Genomic DNA, 20,185 nt, shown 5'->3' with positions numbered 1-20,185 from the left:
ACCGAATATATGTAGTAAAGATGGTTATCTATGTACAAGTGCGGTGAAAGGCTCACCATATTATAAATTATTTACACTACAGATAAACGCATATTCAGCAACATGCAATATTATGTTTATAGTCATTATAAAGCTATTCCAAAATTTCAAGCATCATAGCGCAAGGCGTAATTTTTTGTTGATACTCATGCGAAACCTTATCTTGCCCTTCACTGGTGGAGCTTGTCGTATAGGATGAATGCTCAGACATCGAATTCGTCTTCATATGATATAAGGAATCATTTTCATCTGATTGATGAGAGCGATGGACAATCGCAGTCGCTGGTCTTTTGCACGTTGACTGACTGCTATAAAAACTATCTTCCTCATTTACTCTTTTACCAGGGATGCTAGTATTATGACGCAAGGTGGACTGCCGTTGATTACACTCATCAATAATCTCTTTTTCAATGTCACAATCACGGTTCTCCCCGTTCACCTTTCTATGTCGCAAATCTGGTTCAATTGCTCGAATCAATTCTTGTAAGGACACACAGTGCTCGGTCGATGTAGGTGTCTTTATATCACCCTGATACTGATATCAGTGCATGATTAATCATTGTTAGAGTACAAAAATTTTTAAAAAACGATTTCATTCACCTACCATGTCTTCATTACCATCTATGCTACCATCTAATTCCTCTTTAGGGTCAGAAAAGTAGTCGGCCATAAGATTGCCTTTGTCTATATTCTCAGTTGAATCATCGGCGCTAGCATCATCCGTGTTATCGTCACCCAAATATCGGCGCTGTTTAAGGGGGGATATTTCTGATATGCTAGATAAAGGAGGGTAACACTGGTCTGGTTTGTTTGAGGATGAGGCCATACTTATTGAATCGTTTACTGTATTATTTGTATAGTTCATAAACTTCGAACTTGTTTTGTTACCGTCTGTCGTTTTTTCAGGCGCTTTACGTCCAGCAATAATAAAAACGCGAAGTCCATTGGAATCGATAAGAAACTGAGCTATGCTCATGTCAGATACTGTCACGGGCTCATCCTGATAAGTCTCCTCTCCATCTTTAACGTCATTTTCAACCGCTCTATCTATTATTGCTGCTCTAGTTGTAGACCAAACTTTTCTTTTGGTATTGAAAATACACAATTCGTCTACCGAATAGCTGCATAATATCTCATTGTCATCGTCGTCTTCACGGATGGAATGCCCACCAAATATAATCAATTTGCTACCATGGCTGCACATAAAGGCCTGAAAACGATCATAAGGACTGTCTCCATAGGTTGGTATAACATAGTCCTCTTGTGGTGAATTCACTGTTTCCTTTTCTGATGTTTGATGCCGCAAATACCGCTCTTTCTCAGGATGGTCGTATTTATACCATGTCCACGTCTCACAATCCAGTTTATGTAAATCATCGAATACTATATAGCTACTATCATTGTCCAATTGTGCTCCTCCTTGGATAAACAAATTTTTGCCTATAACCGCACTTGCATGACCGAATCGCAAATGTGGCAAATGACTTTAACATTTTTTTGAATTGTAATTAGTGTCTAATATCCCATTGCAGCAGATTTTTTCCACCTTTTTCAGGTGTCTTTTTTAAAGAAGGCTTTCTTTGATCTACTTTACCCGCTAATAGGCGGAATAAACCACTTGTTCTCATGTTGATCATATACAAACACGTCATTCTCACCTGTACGTTTGCAGATAACAAAAAGTATTCAGTATTCAAATTTACCTCCAGGATACGACAATACAACATGATCATAATCCTGTTTCTATCTTCTCTTTATACGCGAATTTTACCTACTGAGTTGTAGCATAATCCACCGAATAACACTAAATACCTGTCGCCTATAGCATCAATTGAGTGCTCATGACGTGGACGAGGCGGTACTCCTTTAGCGTCCTTAACGATACGCATATTAAAATTGGTTGTATCTATCTCAATCATGCCATTAGATAAAGTGTACGAGTTCAACAGGCGGCCACACACTAAGTAAATCTTTTTCCCGAGAACGGCTGCACAAGTAACTTGAGGATAAATTACATCATGCTCAATCAAATGGAGCTTGTGAAAAGACCAGACGCCCGAGTGAAGATCGTAAGCATAACAGAACGAGCTCTCGTTGATGAACGGCATGTAAAATGTGGACCCAACCGCTACACCGGCTCGGTAATTGAGAAACGGTGGCGAACTGGGCATACATTGATCAATAAATTCTAATTTTGCTTGTCGATAAGAAATAACGCTGCGTACAAGCGAAGCTATGGATAGTACAGTTTAATAGAGTGGATCATACCTTAGCAAGGCAAAGCTCGTATTTTACCAAAATATTTGCACGTCAATGCTAGAGCAGCTAATGATCGATTATCGAGAAAATCAAATAATAATAGTTGGACATCCAATTCTAGGTGAAGTAGATCCGTGGGTTGATAAATAGGATTGGTATGTATCATATTTTTGCTATGTATAAGCACGAAGACTTGTGTTATTTTCTTGTTACTAGACAAAAAGGAGGAGGTGGTTTGGAAAAAAAGAGTTGTTTTAAATTTGACATGTCTTATTCTGAGGCCCTTCTGTGCGTTGCATGATGTCATGAATGCCTTTTCGGGAAATAATCGTTTTTGAGTTTTCGAAAGAGAATCTTTTATAATCCACTTGCAGCAATTAAAGAAAAAAAAGTTTTCGCTGGTGATCGCCAATAAATACCATTTACAATCCTTCAGCAGTAATTTGAAAGGGTAGAATTTAAAAGTTATGCTCAACAGTTCGCAATCAGGAAATTAACCATTTAGATTGGATTTTAGCTAAAGAAAACTTGCGAATGTTCTTCTATAGTATTACTACCTCCCGTTAAGGTAGATCGCGAAAACTATGTTCCACAAAACGTCTTGTAACGAAAGTCAGCGTTTACAAACAAAACCTTGCCTCACTATATGACGTATTTTTCGCAGAAATAGGAAGGAGAGAGTTCTAATTTCTAAAGGAACATGATTTTCAACTGTGCAGAAGTGATAGATATGTTAGCCTTCAATCCTTCTTCAAATAGATCAAATCAACCCAATTGTAGAATATTTTAAGGTAACTTTGGAAGAGGCTTGTTCAAACGTTTTACCACAAATCACACTATAAATCTCTATATTTTTGATAATAAAGCTAGTGTAAAGCACGCGTCCATGCATTCATTTCTATATTTAAAATCGTAAATATCAATACTAAGATGATCCAAAGCAAACGCACAATTGTATATGTTTAGACGTTATGTAGCTACTAATTCCTTGGCATTTAAGAGGTCGAGAAGGATGAATGGAATGGTTACGTTCATTTAAACAGTTAATTTCAATTGGTAACTCACTGGTGCTAAAGTATTTTTCGTCAAATGAAAGGAACCTCCAGTGGTGAATAGTTTGCCACTTAGTAGTGAATTATTGCAATTGTGGAATATTGCAGCAAATCAGCATAGTTCAAACTCTACCGTACAGGATAATGAGTATAGGAAATTAAACCTTCCCATTGAGCATAGATAATTAAGAGCTAAATAAGTATGCCCAATTCGACGATCATTCCACTAAACATCTGCTATCTTGTCCGATCATTTTAGTACTTTCTCTTTTGATATCGTCTTCTTTATTCACTCCTTAAAACTAGCTATTTATATCATTCGAATGATACGATTGATTCCGGAAGCCAGTCTATACTCAATCACTTTTTCTTATCAGAGAATAGTAAGAAAATTTACAGCAATTTTCAATACCGCATAACCAAAACACAACTTTCTCTGTTGGGCAGTCCTCTCATCTCCAGAAAGATGAGAATACCTTCGAGCGTTACCGCAAAAGTACGAATGGCTCCCAATTGGCATTTCGAAATCCGCCAACTGGGAATTTTCTACGGTCGTTTGGAGCTGTAAACACTGCTTTTTCTTTTTTTCTTACTTGCCTTAACATTACTTGTATTATTCGCCCCTTATTAAAAGAAATTTCTAAACAATTGGAGCTTATGATACAGTAATGTCTTCTACTGATGAAGCAAATAGGAAGAAAAGGAATAAACCTTGTAAGTTCTTCTTCCTTTCTTTTCTGCCATTGCTAATGTTTCTATGCAAAGTGAACTAAACTTTTGTGCCTGAGTATGTTTTAGGCGAAAATTGCCGAGCTCATCGTAGAAAATGTACAATAACAGAAGACGGTCAATGTAAACGATGTATCAAAATAGGTTTAGTATGTGTTTTCAAGTATACAGCTAAACCTACTGTAATAAAAAAATCAGTACCTATCTCGAAAAAGACTCGACTGCTCGACCAAGTACGAACCTTAGAACAAGAATTGGCTGTTATGGCAGAGCAACTTCGGTTTTTCAAGGTCAAAGCTGAATTAGCAGCACCATCTATTTCAACAGTCAAAGAACTTGCCTCCGATGATACCAACAGCAAAGCAGAAACCTGTGATTGTATAGACCCTTCTCGTTGCCAGCACTCAACTACATCAAAACGAACAAAATACGACAATAGAGCAGACCAGAGAGCAATGACTTCCTATAATAAACATACATCATTACCAGCGTTCACCAGTAGCCATAATAACAGCAATTGGCAACTCATTGTGATGCAAGAAAAGAAGGGAGGGCTGATATTTCAGACCAATATTAAGAATATAGCCGACGTAGTAAACTTTCTGAACGAAACTGTACATTATTTCATTTCTTACGATTCACCATTACGCACGCCTTCGTATTTTGCAGACCGCTCCTGTCAGAAACTCACTATAACAAACAAGTTATTAGAACTAGAGTCTGTTCTTCATGATGTATTCAAGAAAAACATAAAAACCAAGGTTCAGCCAAAACTCGTTATGGGCATGGATTCCAGCCATCAAAAGGAAGAACAAGTTTTACTGTTGCACCATCAGCGATCTTATCTAAAAAAAGCATTGATACGGCTTTATTTTCATTGTTTTGGCAAGACATATTTGATTTTCTCAAAGCCTTATTTTTTACCTTTATTCGAAGCTCAACTGGACTCTATGACGGCGTCTGCCATTGCTGCCTTCATCACTTACTCTCAATGTAGGCATGTTCCAGCCGTTATCTCACCCTTGAGCCGTGAAACTGTAGCTGAGTTTTTCCGACAAGAAGCAAAAAGTATGCTGGAAGATGCTTTGTTTGAAGAAGAACCAAATATCATGACAGTTGGGACATTGATGTTGTTATGTCAATGTGCTATGGTCACGTTACAAAATAAAGAAGCAAGGCTATACATCAGCTTGGCGTGGCGTATGGTGATCCAGCTAAAAGATAAATACACTCCTATTCTGCAGAACATGACCGAAGAGACATTGGTTACACCGGAAGTAATCATGGCAGAGACTTGGCGGCGCATGTTTTATACGGTTCGGTTTCTGGAAGTCACCATGTTCGTTATTCACGATGGTTTAGTTGATTGCTCCCCTTTTCTGATAGGAAGCGGCATCGGCTATCCCATGAGTTTATCGAACGAGCGCCCCTTCAAAGACTGCGTTGACGCCGTCAATGCGTTCCGTTCTGTGGTCCAATTGCATAGTTGTCAATTGTCGACTCAGGCTGATGAACTACGATACCAACTCTTAGCTGGAAGTTTGGATACAATTGCAGTCTCTGATATTGAACGATTGGAAAACCAGCTTGTCAACTTTTGGAAATCATTACCGCCATCATTCAGGTTATCTGATTCACCCGTAGAACATCTACAAATGGATCGTATCCAGCAGTGTGACAATCCCCATGCCATCTATCTGAATCAATTGTATTATGCCTATTGGCTAGGATTACAAACGCGATTGATGCGAGCACCTTCTGCAGCAGAAACACTTGATGTAGATATGAATAGATTTGATGGAGACCGTGCTTTGTTCTTAGTCTCTGTATGCTGTGATTCTTTGTCAAAGATATTTCATGTTCTATTCTGTCGACTACCATGTTCTGTAGAATTACATTGGCTATTAGTAGCGAGTAACGCTATGACAATGCTTAAAACAGCTACCAATACACATATTCGAACACTGGCTGAAAAGAACTTTGCTATGACACTACATGTTCTGAAACAACGAATACAGTCAGTAAGCTGCCAACAAATAGGATATATGAATTATCATGATTCAGCAGACAATGTGTGGGCCAACATTGGATTAGCCAACGATTTAACAGATGCCACAAGTTCTAGTACTGGTACCACTTCTGAAGCGCATACATTTAAATCTGAATTCGATGCAGCGGACGATCGTCTTGGCTCTTTATCAAATGAAGGAAGACCTCCTGCACCTTATTTTGATGAACTCAAACGAACGTTGAACACTTATTTTGCAAATCATGAACATACAATCCTGATCTAAGAGACGCAATATCATGACCTTTTCATCTGGACTTTGACGCTTTTAGTTTCACTCACTATTTATTATCTTTTTTTTTTTTTTTTTTTTTACCCATACTTGTACATATTTCATACCTTCGTAATCCATATCTTTTTACTTTTCAGTTGTTATTGCTCTTTTATTTTATTTTTTTTTCATTCAACTGACTCTGCCGGATATACTTTTCAGATTATATATATATGTATACTTGTATATATATTATGTAGATAACTCTTGTTCAACTCCTTTATTCTTTCCTTTTTATTACAGTTTTTACACTTCGTTCTCAGTTTATTGATATGTTACAATTACGCATTGATATTTCTGAACCATAAACCATCAAATAGTTTGCTATCCATGAAAGATCCTTTTCTATCCAACATGTAGGCAATTCTTTCGCCCTCGGCATTGATAAAAATATGCGTTCTACCATTGGATTTTTTACTAGTGGCACCCAATGGTTCAATACCTGATTTACCTACACCCGTGAAGACCTTTTGCTTACAATAGAGTCGGTCGATAGGGTAAATTTTGTACTTTTGCGACTCGACAAAGCGTGCATGGGTAACGAGCTTCACATGATTGCCGCCTCTTAACAAAATGAGCTTATCGATATATCTGATTTAGGTTAGGCGATGAGGTTAGGCGTCAAAAAAAGAAAAAAGTGAAACGAACAACTGTTAGAGTAATGCAACTACTTTTCTGGTGATAGAGAACCGAATAAAACAGGGAGCATTTACCTCCATGGATATAAACACATAAGCGAAGCAACAGCAATACCAACCGTTACTAAACCACCAGCAATGGCTATACGTTGTGGTTTAGGAGCAAGCACAACAGGAGCCTCCTCATTTTCACTGATGGAGAATAAAAGTATAAGAGCAATGTCGGACATCGAAAATACATTTTATGCAAAGAATCAGAACAACATGTTACCCATCCTTCACACTGTAGGCAACGTAGGCCAAATTTGCTAGATTACCCCTACACAAAGGATGATATTCATGAATGAATGATAAGAAACTTTATAGAATTGCGCAAGTTACTTTGATGTTTCAATGAAACTCACCAGAATAAAAGTTGCACGCCGGCTGAGACGTACATCCACGTAAATGTACGGTCTACACCTTTAGGCGCTTCGTAGAACACAACATCTTGTCTCTCTAAAGCTTGTTTGAGATGTTTGACATTAAAAAGGATTGACTTTCTATCAAAAATAGATGAAGTATTGCTTCTAATAGATTGAGTTGAGTAGGCAAAGGTAGGAAAACGTGTCACTAGTAGCGATATATGTCAGTTTTTTATTTGTATTCTCGGCAAAGACTATATATACTTGTGTACGCTATACATTTGATACAGGGTCGTAAACAAGTTCGCGCTGAGGTTCGAGCAAAAAACGAAAAGATCATGGTTGACATGGTGAATGAATCTCCAAATGTCAGGAAAAGTTTTTTTTTTTTTTTGTTGTTTAAAGAAAGGGTTCAAGGTACACAAACTGTATCTCGATTCGACAATATACAAAATATATAAACCCCGGAATTTTATTAGGGATAAAATGTCAAATGAGCCTGAATAAGAACAGTATTCGGGCTACTACTTTCTGTAAAATTGTCGCTTGAAATGGAACCATAAGCTAAGCACTCCTCTATCAAAACTGCAACGAAATCCTTTCTTATGGGAATATTCCCATTCTCTGTTGACAATACGGAAAGCGATATCTTCATAAGGTGGACCCGCATGGAAACGAATCAACACTGTATCCGGTGATTCTGGGTCTTTCTCGATGAAATAGGTGGGTGCTTTCGAAGGATTAATCAAATCAGGATAGAAAATATTGAACTTGTAACCTTGCACAACCTTTGGTGGTGGATTGTCCATGTCGTAATGAGTCTGGTTGTATTTATTCCATTCGTAACCTGTATGCACGCGATTGAAATAACGTGGCTTTCGTGGTCGATACTTATCTTGCCAGTTGTATGTCTGTTTGGCAAGCTCAGCTTCAAGATTGAAGAGATCTTCATCTTCGTCGATGCCCTTGGCCGCTTCCTGTTCGAAAAGAGCGGAGGATGCCATGGAATTATCATTGCCGTCACCCTGTAAACCTTGGCCGTCATCGTCCTGCTTGATTTGTTTAGGAATAATAGCCGTATTTAAAACAACACGACGTTTCTCCATCTAAACGAAGATGAAAAAGGCAAGATTATTTGCGGATTGTTCTAGTAAGTTTTTTAAAAAAAAGGGGGTCCACGTATATGTAACATTCAAACTTGCACTCTTACCAATTCCTTCAAGTCTGCGGCTGGATCAAGAATTTCCATCTCACTATCTTCATTACTTAATGTCTGCATAGGTTCGGGACTCATCGATCGATCGTATTCTTCTAATAATAAACCAGCACTTGCTGCAGGAGCTGCAGGAGTCACCGATTGATCTTTTATAAACCGTTCGTCTTGGGCTTCCATCATGTCTTCGTCCACAGGTTCATATTTTATACCTTCACCCTCACCTACACCTTGTCCATGTACTTCCGCCGATTGCATCGATAACACACGTCCCAATTCTTCCTGTACCTTTTGAGCTTCTTCTCTCTGTTTGTTTCTCAGTTGTTCTAATCTCTTTGCTAGTATTTCTTGATGCATTTCTGTTAACCTTGCTTTGGCTTTATATACGACAAGCTCTTTCAATAGATGCTCCCAATATTCCACGTCAATGGGCTCATTTGAGGCGAGCTTTTGCTGGATTTGATTCTGCAGGACAGAAAGCTGAGCCACGGATTTTCCGTCCAAAATACGGTGTATGTTGGCTTCCACCGCCATGGGCCCTTGTTGGTTTCGCTCTTGATTGGCACGCAGTTTGGCTAAATAGTCATCTGCGACGACTATCATGGCGCGCCAGAATTCGAGCGTCTTTGGGTTTTTTTCTAGCGCTAAATGCATCTGGATATCTTGATGAAGCTCAACAGCATCATCCAAATACAGGTTCTAGGTGGGAAAATAGGGGCCGACGTTAATGCCTCTAGAGAAAACATGGTTACTGTCAGGAGTGAGCTCAAACCTACATCTAATATTTTGTAAGGCTCTTCCAAATCAATTTCTAAATCTACTTCGTCTTCCACTTTATCAGGCTCATGGGCCAGTCTCAAGTTCATGGCCAAGATATCAATAGGCTTTGCTCGACCATCACGGATACGTATGGCAGCTCGTTGTTTTGCCTGTTCCAAATGAAACTCTTCCTCCTTTGCTTCCCAATCTCCCATTTGTGCTAATTCAGCGTCTCTTTGCATACGGGCGTGCTCTTCCTCTCTCAATTCCAGCTCACGCTCTCGTTCTGCTCTTCTTTTATTCAGCTTGGCCAACTCTTCATCGGCTTCTCTTTTACGAGCTTTCTCACGTTCTTCTATTTCTTTTTCTGACAAGCCAAGTCGTTTCTTGTCTCTTTGCTTCTTTTTGCCCCACACAAACTTGGATTCCAAATTGACATCGTTGAAAGGATTACTCACATTGGAGTAGCCTAAGCTTTCTAATGTCGGCCTGCTAGCACTTTGAGTATTGGGATCGGTTTCTAAGTCTGCTGCATCCACGTGATAATGCTCATCGTAATTGCTGTTCTTGTCTTTTTTATGTTTACCACTACTGCTGCGACTGGATTTCGATTTTCTCTTTTCTTTTGGTGACTCGGAACGATCGCGCTGTCTACACGTTAAGAGGTGCGTTAATAGAGAGAAGGAAAGAGGGAGAAAAACGTTTCCCATTTGTCAATACTTTAGTAAACACTCTTGTCAAGAGATGTTTTTTCTTTTCTACCTTCTTTTCCTATCTCGTCTGTCATCGTCTTTACTACGACTTCGGTGACGTCTCCTGCTCTTTCTTTCTGAGGAATCATGTCGGCTTCTATGACGATGCGTTGAGTGGTGTCGACTATGTCTGTCCGGTGATTGAGAACGAGAATGGGAACGAGCCATAACGATGATATGGATTGAGTTGTTTGTTTGTTTTACAAACAAAAAAAAAAAAGCTAAACAGGAGAACACTCAAACAAGAGAAAGGCCAAATTGGAAATCAGCAAGCCACTCGCATTAATTCTCTTATTTTCAACTCTTTCTTTCTTTTTCTTTTTTTCCTCATTCTTGTGCGCCAATAGTATAACTTTTTCAAATAGAGAATGAAGTTGACAGGAGAAGTGATTTCAAACAGTCTATCACATATTAACCCTTTGGGTGAACGTGAGCTCATTCTGAGAGGTATGTCACAGCTATTATAAGACATTGTTTTGCTCGGGTTGACTCATATAAGTCGGAAACCATGTAGATTTAAAGATCCCTGCTATTGAGAACTTGGGTGTTACCAAAGTGAGTTGCTACTTTGACGCAAGAAGCGCAAACTATGTGTCTTTATTATGCTGAACACTCAGCCATTTGCTCTTTTTTTTTTCTTTAGGACTTGAACGATGCCCTTGATTTTACGAATAACGATCTACGTGTTTTGGGCAATTTTCCGCGTTTGATGCGATTACAACATTTACTTCTCACAAAAAACCGTATCAGCAAAATTGAGACAGGTTTAGGCGAGACAATTCCTAATGTGCAGCGTATTATTTTGACCAACAACTCGATACATGAGCTAGGCGATTTGGAGCCTTTAACGGAGCTCAAACAACTTACGCACTTATCTGTGATGGACAATCCTGTGACCAAAAAGCAGCATTATCGACTTTATTTAATCCACAAATTGCCCAACCTGCGTGTTCTGGATTTCAACAAAGTGAGTCTGGCCGAACGACAAAAAGCAGCTCAAATGTTTACAAAGGAGGATGGCACAGCCAATGACTTGTCAAAGTCAATAACAGAGAATAAGACAAAGACATTTGAACCTGGAGAGGGTATGAATAATGATACCACAGACACTTCCAATGCTGGACATGCGCTTACTCCAGAGGAACAATTAAAGATCAAGGTAAAATCAAACGTCTTTTTTTCTCGAACGCTAGTCAGGGTGTACTCACATTTCTTCTATAGGAGGCACTTAAGCAAGCAACTTCGTTGGATGAAATTTCAAGATTAGAGCGTCTGTTAAAAGCAGGTCATGTCCCTGCCACTCAAAAATAAAAGAATGACAGCATGACAAATAAAAAATAAAAAACAACAACAAAAAAAAGAGAGACATAATGCACCACCAAGGGCTTTCTTAATGCAAGAATATTTTAATGATTTATCTGCTCAATAACAAGCATATGCACCCTTTCCGCTTTTTTTTTGCTATGATATACAACCGTCCCTTTTTTTTTTTAATCAGATTCTTCAGGCAAAGCGGCAAAAGCCATCTTCAATTCTTCCATCTTCAAGTCGACTTTTTGCTTTACTTCCTTTTTCATATCTTCAGTAGGTAGAGATTGAATAAACTTATCGTAGGCGTCAAAGACTTCATCTACTGCCTTTCCTGCTGTGGCCAGGTCTTCATGATAATACGTTGTTCCTTGAGAGTCTTCAGCATATTCAATCTGAGGAAAGTGAGAAAGAATACTGTTCATTGACTGTTTGTGTTATATACAGAGTGCATCTTATAGCTCTTTTCATTACCTCGTCTTTGGCTTCACTGTACAATTGTTCGATTTGATTCATTGATTCCTCCATGTTGATGGTACCCTCGACGGCAGGCTCAGTATCATTGTTGGCAGAACTATAAAACCGTGCGTTTGCTTTCGTTGTTGCTGCAAGTTTTATGGATGCTGTTTTGTACAAGAGAGGAGCTGGTGAAGAAAAAGGAATTTTGATGAGGGCATGTTATGGCAGGTTATTATGCTTATGATTTATTGTGGGGGGGAGTAGCTTTGTTGCTCTCGCGATTTTTTTTTAAAAAAAAGAGATAGATAACAGAAACAGAGAGTGATCTCGCTTACCTTGTGAGTACAGTTGACGCCCCTTCAACGAGGAAGAGAATAAGGACAGTGATATGAATTTGCTCATGTTAATACAAAAAGATAATTTGCTGATTAATAATAATACAAAAGAGCTGTTGAAAGAATTCGGTTTTTGCATTGAAAGATATCTGTGCACCTTTCGGGGTTTTATTTTTTCATCCTCGCTGAGGCTTTGCTGGAGAAGACGGGGGAAGAACAAAATTCCTTCCCGCAATTTAGCCTACTACAGTATTTTCGCTTCCGATTCAGACTCTTTGAAGAAAAATTCAGACTTTTTATTGGAAATGTTTATACGAATTATAGAAAATTTTTGGACTAATCCATTGTCAGATTGGGATTTTTTACGAAGCTATCTCGGACCGATTTCTTTTTGCATCATGGCTCTTCCCAACTCCCACGAGCCCTGACATCAAAGGCGTTTCACTGCTCTCAACCTCCGCCTCCTCTAGTCGATATGGACAACTTCTAGCTCGCAGTCTGAGTGTCGTTTCAAATTATTGAGCTATGCGGATGATTGAGAGGTTTTCTTGACTACACCTACGGAATGGCGTGTCTTGAAAGATTCTCCTTACAGTCTATGGTAACGCTAGTAATGCCCGTGTCAATTTGACAAAAACAGAAATTGTTTCCCTCTCTGGTATCACCCGCATACGGCATGGCTCCACATTGCCAATCAGGAATCTGTATCCTTTCATACTGCTGAAAGTCCATCTGCTGCCAAATATCTAGGCTATCCTCTCTTCTCAACCATTGCTCAACTAAAACACTCTCTAGCTTCCCTTGAACTGAAAATAGTCCGTCACAGTAACCTCCTGAAACAACGGGGATTGTCTGTCCGAGGGTGCCTCACTAGTTGCTAATTCCTTGATACTTAGTAAGTTATGGCATCTCCTGCGTGTTGTAGTTGTTCCGGTGGACCGGCTTGATAAGCTTCGTAGAATTGTCCGGTCTTTTGTGGTTCCTTCTTTCTGGCCTGCTCCATCGTGGGAGCGCTTGTGCTCACCTAAACGTTTTGGTGGTTTAGGCTTAGTGCATCTGCACCGACAACAATTAGCTCTTCATCTTGTGTATGTTCAGCGCCTTCTACAGCCCCGTTCATCCTTTCGCTTCCTTCCGAATAGGATCCACCTATGTTCTCTTCTTATGAAACTTCCTTCTTCATCTCTTTCCTCCTCATGGCATGGCCGCTGGATTGCTGATTTGCCCCTTCGGAGAACAATACCACCCTATGAAAGCTTTCGCTTGGTATACTACGGCTATACTGGCCTCCTGATTATTCCGTTTTTAGTGACCCTCCTCGGATTCCTCAAGTGTTTCCTTTACAGAACACTTCATACGAGCTCGTAGTCTATTTAATGGTTTCTTTGTAGCAGTTTTATAGTGTATGCCTTTTCTTTACTTTTTTTATTGCCACTTGTCAAAATATAATTTATTGTCCGTTGTTAGTCACTTTTAATGAAGTACGTGAATTAAATACCAAAAAAAAAAAAAAAAAAAAAAAATCATGTAAAAAAGTAATCGCTTTTTGTTTATTGTAAATAAAAAAAGATAAAAACTAATATATAACCTTTGTTTAAGAAAAAAAAATAAAAGTAAATAGAGATGGAGTTGGGTTACTTTTTTTATTTTTTTTTTTTTTTTTTTTTTTTTTTTTTTTTTTTGTTAAAAGAGGAATAGAGGAATACTTGTATTTAATGGTATGGGACTTTTTGGTTGTATTTTAAATTAAATAAGTTCATTTTCTTGCTTTTGTAATCAATATAGAATTGGACATGTGTCGCGGCAGCTGCTGTTGTTGTTTATTCATACGTTCTTTATAGAATGGGTCATTTAACGTATTGTTCACGGCAATACTACTCATTGCCGCCGTATCGTCCATAAAAAAAGGACCTTCCTCTTCCGATGAAAAGTAAAAATGATCCTTATTTTGTAGTGGGTGATTGAAAGCGATGCTGTTGTTGTTGTTATTGTTGTTGTTGTTCTGCTGATGGGTAGACATGGAAGGAAAAGGAGGGAGGTGATTGTTATTGGGTGTAGGTACTTTGATGGCATGTTGCCGTAAGTAAGTAGATGAAGAAGGAGAGAGTTGTTCCTGATGAAAAGAGGGTTGTGGTGTGCTATGTGTAGGATGACCGAGTTGTGCATGGTAACTAGGGTGATGATGAAAAAATGGGACAGTCCAAGCGTCGGTCGTCGATGTGAAAGAAGGAAGCGAATAAGGCATGTTTTTATGATGACTCTTCTTGCTGGTAGAGTGGCTGTTAAAAAAGGGTTGTGGTTGCTTTTTATTGAGCAGCTCGTGAGGCGTTAATAGGTCGTTTAGAGAAGAAGGGAGTAAAAAATCGTCAGCACTGTCAAGGTAGCCATTGTTCTCCTCCTCCACAGGATGGTGGTGGCGACAATGAGCCTGTTCCTGACCCTCACTCTCAGTGACACTGTAGGGCCGTATGTTTGTAGAAGGGTAGCGGGGATGTTCAGTCGTGTATTCAGGTATAGTATGTAAAAGAGCCGTGGAGGTTGCACTAGCAGCAATACCAGTATTCGCTGGAGATAGACGATGATAATCATTCATGCCATTTCGCGAGGCAACATCGTCTTGTTGCTGATAAAACGTCGAGGGTGGCGAGTACAGTGAGAAGGGTGGTTGACCAAAGTCGTCCTTTGATGTATCCTCCTCCTCCTCGAAAGGCTGTCGTTGATGGTGGTGCGATAGTAGTAGATTCGAGTGTAACATACTATTTTTATAGGTTGCTGTGGTACTATGGCTAGGCCGATGCTTAGGGTGTGGATGCGTCGTCAAAAGAGTGGCATCGTTCTTCCCGTTCAGGTTTTTTGAAGCTGTATGAAAGAGAGACATGGTATGCAGTAAGGCACATTTTGCGCCAAACTTGCAATTACCTTTTCGATAATATTTGCACACAGATAATTCTGAGGTGGGATCAGAGTTATGAGAGAAAATACAATTGGCGCCTGCTGTACAAGTGCCTTGTTTAAAGAACTTGCAAGGTACATGTGATAGATTTGTATTAGTATTAATATTAGTATTAGTAGTAGTAGTAGCTGAAGAAGAAGAAGAACAAGAAGAAGAAGAAGAAGAATGCTCTAGTAATAATGGTTCAGGTCAGTTTCGATTTGAATCCATGAGAAAGGGACGAACAAAAGGGCTTTTTTTTTTTTTTATTACTTTTATTAATGCTACGGCTGCTCGTGGGTACAGCAGTGGATCTATAACTCGTCGGCATAATAGGTATTGGCGGTGGAGTTGACATGGGATGGATACGTGTGGTGGAGGAATAACCATAAGATTTCAATGGAAACGTTGACGGTGAGCTCTTGGAGAGTGAACTGAGCGATAACCTATCCATTGCATTCATCAACTTTACTTCACAGCCATCCATTTCCTATGCAGCTGACTCTTTTTAGATAAGCAAAGACGACAAATACAAAAGGAGGTGATAAAATGCTGGTTGGGAATGTACTGAAAAAAGAAAAGGAAAAAAAAAGGATAATGTCACCAGTTAAAAAAAGTTGGTCAAGTCGAAAAAAAAAAAGGTTGTATGCACGTACAAAGAACCATTGGGCTTATTATATATAAAAGGTGCGTGCATATTCACACAGGAAAAACAGGTGTGCTTCAAGGAGTTTTTTCATATTTTTTGCCTGGATCACACTTTTCGTGTCACGATTTTTAAGGGGGTTGAAAAAAACCGATTAAAAAAAAAAAAAAGCTTTTTTATTTGATTCATGCAAACAAAACGGGTAGCGATGACAATAAACCACAAAAACCTTTTTTTTTTTTTTTTTTTTTTTTTTTTTTGCCCTCCTTGGATACATTCAATCAGGTTGTTTTTCGTTGTACATTTGTTTTTATTGACAGCAAATGTAATTTTAATTGAAATTTCTCCATATCAATAAGCCAACTACCTTCCAACCTCTCTCCACATCCCTCACTCACTTACCTAATAGCAGTTCCTTGACAGACGGTTCTTTGTCCTTCTCACACTACCTGACTTTTTAAGCATGTATTTCCAGTGCAGTGTAAAAAACAAAAGAGACGGGTGCCTTGCTAACTGTAACGGATAACTCTACAGGCAGGGATTGACAGTATAACAAAAAGATACTTGTCCACAGGTCAAACCTTTTTTTTTTTTTTTTTTTTTTTTTTTTTGTTGTTTCCTGTCTGAAAGGAAAAAAACCTTGATCACGTTCAAAAGCTTCTTTTAAACAGACTTGATTACATTTTTGATAATTCATTTCTTGCTTTTTGAAGCTTGATATAGAACTTGAAGTAGTCATCTTCTTTTTTGAAGAGGCAAGTTTTTTTTTTTTTTCTTAAGGAAGGGCAGATGGCTAAACTCATATTTCTGTAAATTTCCTTCTTGAAGTTAAACACTTTTTATTCTTTTTTTTTTCTGGGCTTTGGTAGGTTTGAGCCGATTTGTTTTGATTTGATTTTGATTCGAGACAGAGACAGAGACAGTTTTGACACATTTTTTTGGTTTCAATGAAAAGAAAAAAAAAAGAGGAAGAGAGACAAAGACAGATCTTTGACAACTATCCTGTAATATATATGTTATCATGAATAAACAAATGGGCAGAATAAAATGTTGGGTAGATGAATTTACCTTTCAAAGAGAGGGGGAGAGAAAATGGAGTACTTGGGACGGGCTTTAACGAGACCATGATCTGCTACGGCTTCTTGAGCGGTAATAGCGTCTGCGAGGTGGTGTGCGAGAACGCTCTCTACGACGACTATGGCGATATCTGTCGCCACGGTCATAGCCGCCTCCTCTTCTTCTTTCACCCATGTATTCACCAGGTGTGGGTGTATGAGGTCTGTGTGTCACGGAATAATCGACACGAATTCTACGATCATCAATTTCAATACCATTCAAAGCATCACGAGCTTTCGTGGCATCATTTTCATCCTTAAAATAAACAAAACCGAATCCTCTGGATCTATTACTCTATAGAAAAAGAAAAGAAACGTCAATCACATGAAAGTGAGTATTCTCCTTCCCAAATGACCACCACTTACTCTGTGATCATAGACGATAGTGACTTTTTCAATATCACCAAAGTCACGGAAAACATCTTCCAAATCAACTTCACGAGTTCTTAAACTTAAACCAAAGACACCGAGAATATTGGATACCTCGGGAGCTTCTCTTGTACCATGAAACTCCTTACTGCAAAAAAAAAAGAGCGAATTTATGTGAGTTTAAAGTCAATTACCCTATTATTTTATGCATGGGGGGATAGAATGTCTCTCTCTCTCCGCCTCTTTGACAACTTACTCTCTTGCGCTGCTGCTGCGAGAGGAGCGATGACGTGGGCTACGGCTACGACGACGAGGAGAGTAACTACAATATCACAAAAGGGATAGGTGAGAAAGAAAGGCTTTTTTACAGAAACCCTCTTTTTGTTGTTCAGAATGAATTTTTTTTTTCTTTACCTTCTTCTTTTGCCACGAGATCTTGAACGACTAGGTGAGCGACGTCTTCTACTGGGACGATCATAAGAGTCATCACGACGAGAAGAGCTACGATGAGCAGGACTGCGAGAGCGTGGAGGAGGTGAGCGACTCACTGAACGGGAGCGAGAACGACCTCGAGAACGTGAGGGTGGCGTACGAGAACGCGAACGGGCTGGGGAGCGAGGTGAACGAGAACGATCTCTCATTTCAGCGTCGCCAGCAACTGGTTTTTGATCCAAATCGTCTTGCTTTAACTTTTGAAGGATTGTCATCACGTCCCAAAATGAACAAGAAAGGAATAAAGCCGTGTCAATTACACAATTGAAAAAATAAACAGGTTGATTTTGAAAAAGCTAAAATGGCGAAACTGAGATTCTTACCGTAGGACTTCTTCTATCGTAATCAGACATTTCCCTTTCTTAGTTGTCAAGTTGATAAAAAATGAAATGGGAAAAATGAAAAATGAAGAAGGGAAAAAAAAAACCTTTTTTTTTTTTTTTCTTTTTTTTTCTTTCTCTGTGCGCGAAAAAAAGAAAAACCCAAAGCAGTGGTTGGGTGTTGAGTGTTAAAAAAACGTCATCAAAAAGATATTGCTGGTTTGAAACTCAGAATATGGGATACTTTCATTTCGGGAGGATGGCCTTTTTTTTTTCAGACGAATTGGCTACTTGTTTTTAAGACTATTTTTTCTCCATGTTTTTAAACAATTTTTTGAAACTTATTTGGTACAAATTCAAATTGTGATTTGCACAAATGCATTCATGATCATTGAAAAAAAAAACCCAGCATGCTTGATTCTTTGTACGCATTACAGGTAAACTACGATACAATGGAGAAAGAGAGGTGACCTTTCGACTCGGTTGTATCGACCCTCTCTGCTAAATGCTTGGGATGTTTACTACAGGCGCCCTCCTCCTTCATTTCTTGTCAAGAGAGGTGGTAAAGGGGTTCGCTGCGGATGGTTCGGCATCGAAGGTACCAAGTTTAGCCTTTGTCGCTATCATTATGTTCCTGCAAAAAATCAGCCGAGATCCGTGAGACGACCATGGAAGGAAAGAAGAAACTTTGCGATGTCAAAAGAAGGGGGGAATTTTCTACTGATGGTGTCACATACAGACAAGGAAAAAAGCTTCTTTGACCAGTCGGGTAAAAATCACTATTTTTGCTATGATGAATAATAGTTGTCATTTTACCCCAGTTTTTTTCTTTTTTTATGCTTTTTACACATAAATTACGTAGGTAAGGTGAACCTTTGCGTCGTTGTTCGGAAAGGACATTTTACCCATCTACTTCTTTTTAAGCTAAAGTTCAATACCAGCGATACAATGTTGTTGATAGCTTCCTCTTTTATATTCTTTTTCCAAGTGCATGAAGGACCCTATGTGTGACTTTTATTGACGTTCTGCTGAAAGAGGCTATGAATGAAGGATGGATACGTAGCTCATGTGAGTTCTAGCAACAGTAATAGTGCAGAAAAGAAAGCTCAGACAGAATGAGGATGTATCTTTGAAACAAAACGCCCATAAAAATACAAAAGATTATCTTTGATCGATCGTTTTGGCGCGTGAAGGGATACTAAAAGGCGCATGTTTTTGTTCCTGCCATTCTACAGTAGCCCATCGAATCTATCATCATGGTAGCATGAGTCACAAAATAAGAGAGATGCTTTTCTTGTAGTCTACACGGTTAAAGCAGTGGTTCATAGCATCAAAAAAAGAAAAAAAAAAAGAAAAAGAAAGAGTGACTAACAAGAAAAGAAAATAAAGCCAAAAAAGGTGTTTGTATGACAAATACAAAAGGCTCGTTTCTGTGATCGACAAGCCCTTTTTCCTACTTAAGGCTGAACTTTATCCGGCCGTCAATATCAGGACCGTAAATACTCTATATATCACCTGTTTCTTGCTTTTTGGCTAATCGGTTTAGTTTTCCGCTAGGCACCATCACAAAAAAAAAAAAAAAAAAATTAAACAAGATAAAAGATACCCAGGAATCGCCGATACATTCAAGGGGAACCAATCAAAAAAAAGTATATTGAGCAGATAAAAAAGAAAATTACTTTAAAAAGTCAATTGACTATTTTGGTAGCAGCAGCAGTAGTGGAAAAAAAAAAAGAAGAAAAAGTAGTAACAGCCAAAGAAAAACATTATTCCATCAATAAACAAAAGATAATTAAGAGAAAAGGAGCTTCCACCCACCATCAGCCATGCACCTTTTAAAAGAAAAACGTGGCATCAAATGGCCTGAGAATAGCCTGGGAAAAAAAAATCAGATAATACATCCTAACCAAACGGGGTAAAATTAGAGGGAAAAGGCTGAATGATGCAAAATGAATCTGGGACCTATAGACTTGACTACACTATACTAACAATGAAAGAGTACTAAATGCAATTTGTGATACCCAG

The 20,185-nt window shown here is 38.7% G+C and overlaps 8 protein-coding genes across 8 annotated transcripts; 2 read left to right on the top strand and 6 right to left on the bottom strand.

Annotated features, from left to right (window-relative positions):
- Positions 1-940: 940 nt before the first annotated feature.
- BDF20DRAFT_804082 (uncharacterized protein) lies at positions 941-2,210 on the bottom strand (the record flags this gene model as incomplete). The annotated part of the gene is made up of 4 exons (XM_053076459.1): positions 941-1,039; positions 1,079-1,430; positions 1,634-1,697; positions 1,811-2,210. Coding segments are annotated over 4 exons (915 nt in total), but the record flags the coding sequence as incomplete, so codon positions are not given.
- A 2,132-nt stretch (positions 2,211-4,342) lies between these two features.
- BDF20DRAFT_905312 (uncharacterized protein) lies at positions 4,343-6,373 on the top strand (the record flags this gene model as incomplete). The annotated part of the gene is made up of 3 exons (XM_053083144.1): positions 4,343-4,457; positions 4,569-4,840; positions 4,916-6,373. The coding sequence occupies 3 exons, from the start codon at positions 4,343-4,345 to the stop codon at positions 6,371-6,373; spliced, it is 1,845 nt and encodes a 614-aa protein (XP_052938163.1).
- An 88-nt stretch (positions 6,374-6,461) lies between these two features.
- On the bottom strand, positions 6,462-7,861 carry BDF20DRAFT_954481 (uncharacterized protein). The gene is made up of 4 exons (XM_053084905.1): positions 7,740-7,861; positions 7,461-7,668; positions 7,132-7,248; positions 6,462-7,009 (listed from the first exon to the last, which is right to left on the bottom strand). Exons 1-4 carry the CDS (start codon positions 7,807-7,809, stop codon positions 6,700-6,702), a joined length of 705 nt encoding a protein of 234 aa, XP_052938162.1. The 5' UTR covers positions 7,810-7,861; the 3' UTR covers positions 6,462-6,699.
- BDF20DRAFT_859537 (mid region of cactin-domain-containing protein) lies at positions 7,824-10,426 on the bottom strand. The gene is made up of 4 exons (XM_053080471.1): positions 10,195-10,426; positions 9,450-10,083; positions 8,671-9,372; positions 7,824-8,566 (listed from the first exon to the last, which is right to left on the bottom strand). The coding sequence occupies exons 1-4, from the start codon at positions 10,350-10,352 to the stop codon at positions 7,985-7,987; spliced, it is 2,076 nt and encodes a 691-aa protein (XP_052938161.1). The 5' UTR covers positions 10,353-10,426; the 3' UTR covers positions 7,824-7,984.
- Positions 10,348-11,585, top strand: BDF20DRAFT_385365 (leucine-rich repeat-domain-containing protein). Its single transcript, XM_053075333.1, has 4 exons — positions 10,348-10,631; positions 10,684-10,739; positions 10,828-11,343; positions 11,406-11,585. The coding sequence occupies exons 1-4, from the start codon at positions 10,553-10,555 to the stop codon at positions 11,493-11,495; spliced, it is 741 nt and encodes a 246-aa protein (XP_052938160.1). The 5' UTR covers positions 10,348-10,552; the 3' UTR covers positions 11,496-11,585.
- Positions 11,586-11,621: 36 nt separating this feature from the next.
- BDF20DRAFT_859529 (uncharacterized protein) lies at positions 11,622-12,138 on the bottom strand. The gene is made up of 2 exons (XM_053080470.1): positions 11,967-12,138; positions 11,622-11,887 (listed from the first exon to the last, which is right to left on the bottom strand). The coding sequence occupies exons 1-2, from the start codon at positions 12,018-12,020 to the stop codon at positions 11,675-11,677; spliced, it is 267 nt and encodes an 88-aa protein (XP_052938159.1). The 5' UTR covers positions 12,021-12,138; the 3' UTR covers positions 11,622-11,674.
- A 3,023-nt stretch (positions 12,139-15,161) lies between these two features.
- Positions 15,162-15,344, bottom strand: BDF20DRAFT_787887 (uncharacterized protein; the record flags this gene model as incomplete). The annotated part of the gene is made up of 1 exon (XM_053076138.1): positions 15,162-15,344. A coding segment is annotated over one exon (183 nt), but the record flags the coding sequence as incomplete, so codon positions are not given.
- A 1,756-nt stretch (positions 15,345-17,100) lies between these two features.
- On the bottom strand, positions 17,101-17,968 carry BDF20DRAFT_789484 (uncharacterized protein; the record flags this gene model as incomplete). The annotated part of the gene is made up of 3 exons (XM_053076167.1): positions 17,101-17,274; positions 17,346-17,470; positions 17,854-17,968. Coding segments are annotated over 3 exons (414 nt in total), but the record flags the coding sequence as incomplete, so codon positions are not given.
- Positions 17,969-20,185: the final 2,217 nt, after the last annotated feature.

The sequence above is a fragment of the Mycotypha africana genome (assembly GCF_025528875.1).
Source record: "Mycotypha africana strain NRRL 2978 chromosome Unknown BDF20scaffold_3, whole genome shotgun sequence".
Taxonomy (NCBI): domain Eukaryota; kingdom Fungi; phylum Mucoromycota; class Mucoromycetes; order Mucorales; family Mycotyphaceae; genus Mycotypha; species Mycotypha africana.
This window is presented reverse-complemented; position numbering and strand designations above follow the sequence as displayed.